The 7,355-nt window shown below is 50.6% G+C and overlaps 1 protein-coding gene across 1 annotated transcript; it reads left to right on the forward strand.

The window, feature by feature from the left end:
- Positions 1 to 1,933: 1,933 nt before the first annotated feature.
- On the forward strand, positions 1,934 to 7,110 carry CLIC6 (chloride intracellular channel 6; the record flags this gene model as incomplete). The annotated part of the gene is made up of 6 exons (XM_009077387.1): positions 1,934 to 1,989; positions 2,918 to 3,027; positions 3,578 to 3,703; positions 4,546 to 4,652; positions 5,710 to 5,891; positions 6,949 to 7,110. Coding segments are annotated over 6 exons (743 nt in total), but the record flags the coding sequence as incomplete, so codon positions are not given.
- Between the last annotated feature and the right edge of the window lie 245 nt (positions 7,111 to 7,355).

Raw genomic sequence — 7,355 nt, forward strand, 5'->3', positions numbered from 1 at the left:
CCTGTGCACTCAGTAGGTGAGGAGAAACGACAGTGTAGAGCAGCAGCTAATTTCCATCTCCATGATCCAGGCTGCATATATCTCCATCTCCCCTGGAGCTCCTTCAGGCACTGAAAGCCACAATGAAGTCACCCCAAAGCTTCTCTTCTTCAGGCTGAACAACCCCCGCTCTCTCAGCCTTTCCTCCCATCCCTCTAAGACCTGTGCACTCAGTAGGTGAGGAGAAACGACAGTGTAGAGCAGCAGCTAATTTCCATCTCCATGATCCAGGCTGCATATGGAGGGGTTTAGGGAACAGGGAGGGATCAAAGGTGCCCAGATTAGCAAACTGCACAAAACCTGGGGACAAGTGCAGGGAGGAGACCTGGAGGAGAAACCAACTGAGTTTATGTGCACTTGGCTTGACCTTGACCTGCGCCAGCCCCTGAGGGAAGAGCCTGGTGTTGTTCCAGGAACATGCAGTGCTCTGCAACATGGTCCATAGACACCACGTGCTACAGGAGAGACAGCCCAAAGGGGCTCCAGGAGAGCTGAGAGGGACTTGGGACAAGGGCTGGAGGGACAGGACACAGGGAATGGCTTCCCACTGCCAGAGGGCAGGGACAGGTGGATATTGGGCAGGAATTGCTCCCTGTGAGGTGCTGAGGCACTGGCACAGGATGTTTGGAGCAGCCTGGGCTGGTGGGATGTGTCCCTGCCCAGGGCAGGGGGTGGAATCAGATGCTAAAGCATTGGAGTAAGTGGGAAAATTGTGCTTTCTCCATGAAAATGTTCAATTGCAGCTGCTTTATCTTCAAGTCTAGCCTGGGATTGCAATTTCAGCACCTCAAGTGCTCTCAGGAGCAACTTTTGAAGCCCAGCAGGTGGCACTGAGGTCTGCAAAATCCAGTGTTTGGTTGTTTGTGCTCCAATCTGAGGCCACAGAAGGAACAGAAAACTCCAGGTGATCCATCTCTTCCTCACAAAAAGCTTTGGGTTCAACATTCTCTGCCCCAAATGATGCACCTGTGGCCTCTACAAACATCAAGTATTAGGAAGTGCCTTAGAGTTGCCTTCAGTGAACCAAAATCACTTGCAACTCTGTTTTTATTGCCTTCCCAGCAGCAGTGACACTGTTCAGGCATTGGAGTGAGTTGCCCAGGAGGTGGTGGAGTCTCCATCTCTGAATAGTGACAGCTCAGGCAAGGCCCAAGCTCCTGGCCCATGGAGATGCTCCAGGGGCTGGAGCCTCTCTGCCCTGGATCCAGGCTGGGACATCTCAGGGTGCTCACCTGGAGAAGAGAAGCTCCAGGGAGACCTCAGAGCTCCTTCCACTCCCTCAAGGGGCTCCAGCAGAGCTAAGAGGGACTTGGGAAAAGGGATGGGGGGACAGGACACAGGAAATGGCTTCCCACTGCCAGAGGGCATGGACAGGTGGAGATTGGGCAGGAATTGCTCCCTGTGAGGTGCTGGGGCACTGGCACAGGTTGATTGGAGCAGCTGTGGCTGCTCCATCCCTGGGAGTGTTTCAGGGCCGGCTGGGGAAAAAAAACCGGGCCTGGTGGGAGGTGTCCCTGCCCAGGGCAGGGGTGGGATGAGATGATATTTAAGGTCCCTTCTGTGGTTGTGTGAGCACAGTAGTTCTCTGTCTCCTGCCTTGCTGTGAGAGGGCTCTGAGTAGGAGGAGCAACACAATAGTAGCTTTTGAGCTGCTCTCTGTTTTGCCACCTACAAGACAAGTCTTCTAACAGAACCAACACTTTTCCAGCCCAGCTGGTTGGCATTTCTACGTGTTCTCCTCCCCTCCCAGTGCTTGAGGCAATTTTGCTTGTCCCTACCAAGCAAAGCAGTTGTTGCAGTGTCAGAGGCAGAAAGGGATTTGTCCACGGGGGTTCCTTCTGGTTGATAGGGAGAACCAGAGGGTTTATCCACTCCATCCTCATGCATCCCTCAGGCTCCAGCCTGCTCCAGCCCAGGGGCTTGTTCCCTGCCATCGAGCTCTTTGTGAAGGTGAGCACTACCCAGCTAAGGGTTTGCTTAGGGGGGAAGTTCTACCCTGTCTGACACTGATTTAATAGCATTGAAGAGGTTCTAGTCTGTCAGAGATATTTGAGAGCCTTGAGGAAGGCAAAAGAACAAGCAGAAGTGGTTCCGTTTATGTGTCTTGTTGAGCTGGAAGGGCTGAAACCATAATGAATGAACCTATTGGCTGAATGAGTGATGCACTTGGGGGTTTTGCTTCTACCTCCTCCCATTTAATGTAAGTTTTAAAGCTTTGCTGTAGCAGAATTGTGTGAATAGCTTAATATTAGACTCCTGATCTCTCCTCACAATGTCACGTGAAGCCTCACTTAACTCTGCAAGGCTTGGCCTCATTTTAATGAAGCTTCTGAACAAAACTCAGGACAAATCACACCAGAGCATCACTTGTGTGGCCACACACAGAGAGCTGCACCTCTGGCTGAGCTTCTCTCCTCCTCCAGAGCCTTCAGAATCCTCTGGTTTGAACTTCTTGATGAGCTGATGTGTTCTGCTTGTTCCCTTCAGTGCTCCAGTCACTGCAGCTCAGGTCAGGCTGGTAAATCTCTGTTTCCTGTGAGCATAAATTGATTTAAACTTACATTAATCTTGGAGACAGATGAGGTGGAGGCACTTTATTTGCTCTGACTTCAGCTGTGTTTGCTAACTTGTGGCATATCCGTGATGCATTTAAGGCAGAACGAGGTGCCCAGGATGACAGGATCCTTCAGCACATCTCTGGGTGGGTTTGGCGAGGGAGAGCAAGACAATCTGCAGGAGTATATGGATTAGCAGAGATGAGTTAATAATGTGCTTTACATACTCAGAGCAGATCTGGGTTTGCTGCTCTCCTGCTCTTAGAATTTGTTGCCATCAGATATGTTTGTGTGTGTATAATCATTTAGTCTTCCAATTTCAGGCTGGCAGTGATGGGGAAAGCATTGGGAACTGCCCCTTCTCTCAGAGGCTCTTCATGATCCTGTGGCTAAAAGGTGTCATTTTTAATGTCACCACTGTGGATTTGAAAAGGTGAGGCTGGAACTTTTGGGGATTAACTTGGAGGTTTTAACTTTCTGGGATTTTAAAGGGTGGCTCTTTCCTCAGAGGCTGGGAGAGCTAAGGATGTGGACATCCCTGGAGAAGAGAAGCTCCAGGGAGACCTCAGAGCCCCTTCCAGTGCCTCAAGGGGCTCCAGGAGAGCTAAGAGGGACTTGGGACAAGGGATGGAGGGACAGGACACAGGGAATGGCTTCCCACTGCCAGAGGGCAGGGACAGAGTGATATTGGGCAGGAATTGCTCCCTGTGAGGTGCTGAGGCACTGGCACAGGTTGATTGGAGCAGCTGTGGCTGCTCCATCCCTGGGAGTGTTCCAGGCCAGGTTGGATGGGGCTTGGAGCAGCCTGGGCTGGTGGGAGCAATCCCCTGCCCAGGGCAGGGGATTGGAATATGATCTTTAAGGTCCTTCCATCCCAAACCATTCCATGATTCCATGATTTTAACAGTGCAGTAGTGGCATTTAGGCGTCACAGTGGCAGTTGTGGTTCCTGTTGTGATTAACTCCATCTCTTTTCCCCTCAGAAAACCTGCAGACCTGCAGAACCTTGCCCCAGGCACCAACCCTCCCTTCATGACCTTTGATGGGGAGGTGAAAACCGATGTCAATAAGATTGAGGAATTCTTGGAAGAAAAACTGGCACCACCCAGGTACTGCATGCCTGGGGGTCTCTGCCCAAGTCTGTTGGGGGGTCAGACCCTCACTGAGATGCATTTGTGTGGGGGAGGCTCAGCGGAGCTCACAGAGAGGAATTTTAGCTGGTGTGAAGCAGTGGTGAAGCATGGCACCATCCTGGGGTGGCCCCAAGTCACTGGCTGTGCTCTCCTTCACCCTGAGGTCACTCCAGGTCCATCACAGCCTTCCCAAGGCACAGAATCCACCATCTGCAGACACTTGACCTTGTTCCTCCACTTGGGATTGTTTGAGGTTTTCCTCAACTTTCCTTCGTGGGACTTGGACTCATTGTTCTCCACAATTCCTGCCAGTAGCTTGCAGTGAGGTGTGGGTTGGTCTTTTTGCCATGTCCCAAGGGTAAGGACAAAAGGAAATGGCCTTAAGCTACCCCAGAGGAGGTTCAGATTAGATATTAGAACAGTTTTTCTCTGCCAGTGTTCAGGCCTTGGGATGAGCTGCCCAGGGAGGTGGTGGAGTCACTGTCTCTGGGAGTGTCCCAGAGGTGTCTGCATGTGGCCCTTGGGGACATGGTTTAGGGGTGTTTCTGGTGGGACTGGATGAGCTTGAAGGTCCTGATCATTCTGAGAAGCAAAGGGCAGTGACACGTCCCTCACAGCACACTGGGACTCACTTAGCTTGTCCCTCCTTGCTGTACATGAAGGTCTAGCTTTGGACTCATCCTCATCCCCAGCAGTTCTTCCCACCCCAATCCTGCTGTCCCTCCATCAGCAGCATCATGTCCCTCACCCACACACATTTCACCCCCTGGATATTAGTACTCTCATACAACTTCTTGTTGTTTCTTTTATCTCCTCAGGTATCCCAAACTTGCCCCTAAGCATCCTGAGTCGAACTCCGCAGGAAATGATGTGTTTGCAAAGTTCTCAGCATTTATAAAGAACCCAAGGAAAGATGCAAATGAAAGTAAGTGCTCCAGTTCTGTGCTCAGCCCTGGAGGGAGAGACTGGATCTGTGCAGGCCCAACACATTGTGCTGGGCATGTCCTGTTTGCAGCTCCACTTAAACACTCCAGTGTGGAGGCTCTGGAAATCTGTGTCTGTTCCCTCCCTTGTATGAGCACCAATTCAGCCTCTCCTGGTTCCTTCAGCTCTGACGGTTTTACTGCTGCACCTTCCCCACAGTTTGGCCAAAGGCAGAGCCCTCTGGGTTGAGCCCTTCCCTTCCTGCTCCATTTCCATACATAGTGAGGACTCCAACCCCATGGAACACCTCTAGAGCAGGACCCTCACTGTCACCATGCCTTAAGCTGCAGGAGGGCAGAGTTAGGTTGGATCTTGGGCAGGAATTGCTCCCTGTGAGGTGCTGAGGCTCTGGCACAGGTTGCCCAGAGCAGCTGTGGCTGCTCCATCCCTGGGAGTGTTCCAGGCCAGGCTGGATGGGGCTTGGAGCAGCCTGGGCTGGTGGGAGGTGTCCCATGGCAGGGGACTGGAACAAGATGAGCTTTAAGGTCCTTTCCAACCCAACCCTTTCCATGATCCTGTGATTCCATCCCTGTCCTCCAGCTCTGAGCCCTGTTCCATTTGTTCTTCCCTTCTCCCCTCTCCACACAGGCACCACCAACCCACAAAATCCTCTCCAGCTCCTGTTTTGCCCTCAGCCCAGCACTCATGGGCTGCTTTGAACCCCCCAAAGTGCCATCCTGGTGATTCCCTGCATCACTCCCATCCATACTGTGGGCAAACACTTGACCGGCTACTCCCGAGCCAAGAGTCAATGTGAAGGCAGCACCAAATCCCATGCACAGAGAGGTTTGAGGAGCCATTCCTGGTAACACAGCTGTTTTTTTCTCAGAACTCCCTTGAGCTCCTTAGAGCTCTTATCCAGCATTAAGTGTTCAGCTTAGGCTGAGGGAGCTGCCCAGGGTTGGTGTCAGGAGACAGGATGGAGGTGTCACCTTGTTGCTTGGTGTCACAGAGACTTTGGCACAGGCTTCAATGATCTTTGTGTTGTCTTAACCTAGATTTGGAGAAGTCTTTGCTGAAGGCCCTGAGGAGGTTGGACAGCTACTTAAACAGCCCTTTGCCTGATGAAATCGATGCTTACAGCACCGAGGAGATCACTGTCTCCAGCCGGAAATTCCTGGATGGAGATGAGCTGACATTAGCCGATTGCAACCTCCTACCAAAGCTCCACATAATCAAGGTTTGATTGGCTTTTTTAGCCTCCTGGAGGGAAGGGCAGCACAGCTGAAATCCTTTGCTAGAAGGCAGAGAGGTCCTGTCTGTATTCTGAGGCCACACAGTAGCTGTGAAGGGACTCTGAGGCCATTTCCTTATGGCACAGCCAAACAGATCCTCACATGGATGACTTTGGATGACTCTAAATCTGGAATGTCTGGGTTTATATCAGGTTTTATATCTGGGCTGTGATTACAGCCACTGAGGCTCTCACCAGGATGCAATGAAGGTCAAAATCAGTGCTGCAGAGAACTGTCCTCATTGGCACTTCACATGCAAAGTGCTCATGGAAGGTGACATGATATTGTCCCTTCCAATCCCTCCCTCTCCCATGTTAATCCCAAACTCTGACTTCCAACCCAAACCATTCAGTGATTCCACTCTGGAAGGTTTTGAAGGAGAAATGGCCACACTGGAAATTGGTTTTCAAACAAATGAGGTCACTTCAGAAATTTCCTTTTTGACTACTGTTTTGCCAGGGGCAAAGTGGATCCAATTGCTTGGTGAGACCTCCACAAGTGAAAACCTTCCCCAGAGATCTCCTGGTTGATCCTATTCCAGGGAGCAGCAAGGGGAGAGCCTTTCCCACCCCCACACAGAGCTCAGGGTCAGCACCGGGAGAGTCACCTTGTGCCAGGTGAACCTCTGGAGGAGACCAGAGGATGAAAGTCACACTCACACCACCCTTGCAGGAAGGATTAGGGGCTGTCCAAGAGCTGTTTTCCCTAACCATTTGAAATTTAGGGGTTTAATCCAAGTTTTTCCTTGGATTTCGGTGAAAATATCCAGTATTTGATATTGGGGCAGTTTAACCTGTGTCTCTTCCAGATATTGTCTACTGTTTCTTGGCTTATTAGGCAACTTCCTTCATCCAAAGGCTCTTTTTAGCCGTCTTCCCTTCTCCTTTCCCCTTTGTCCCCTACAACACACACATTGGAACGAAAAGTGGGCAGAAAGTTGTTTTTTGCAAATTATGAGTGTAATGATCTTTTTCTTTGCTTCTTCCTTTCTTTCCCTCAAAGGTGGTGGCAAAGAAGTATAGGAATTTCGATTTTCCCCCTGACATGACAGGGATTTCCAGATACTTGAACAATGCTTATGCCAGAGATGAATTTACAAACACTTGCCCTGCTGATCAGGAGATTGAATATGCCTACTTGGATGTGGCCAAGAGGATGAAGTAACCAGAAGATGCCTCTGTTTTTTTTGCTTCTGAGGTGGACACCAGCCAAGATGGGACAAGGAAAAGCCACCAAATATCCTGTGGGGTGCTTGGAAGTTCTGCTGTTGGCCAATCTTGCTTTGATGATGATGATTGTATCATGTTCTTTGCTCCTTCTTCAATGCTGTGTGTGTGTCTTGCACACAGGAACTTGTGGTCCATTCCAAGTTCAAGGCACCCCTCAATGTTAAAGATGAGTTGACATTA

The sequence above is a fragment of the Acanthisitta chloris genome, unplaced genomic scaffold, assembly GCF_000695815.1.
Source record: "Acanthisitta chloris isolate BGI_N310 unplaced genomic scaffold, ASM69581v1 scaffold4976, whole genome shotgun sequence".
Classification (NCBI taxonomy): domain Eukaryota; kingdom Metazoa; phylum Chordata; class Aves; order Passeriformes; family Acanthisittidae; genus Acanthisitta; species Acanthisitta chloris.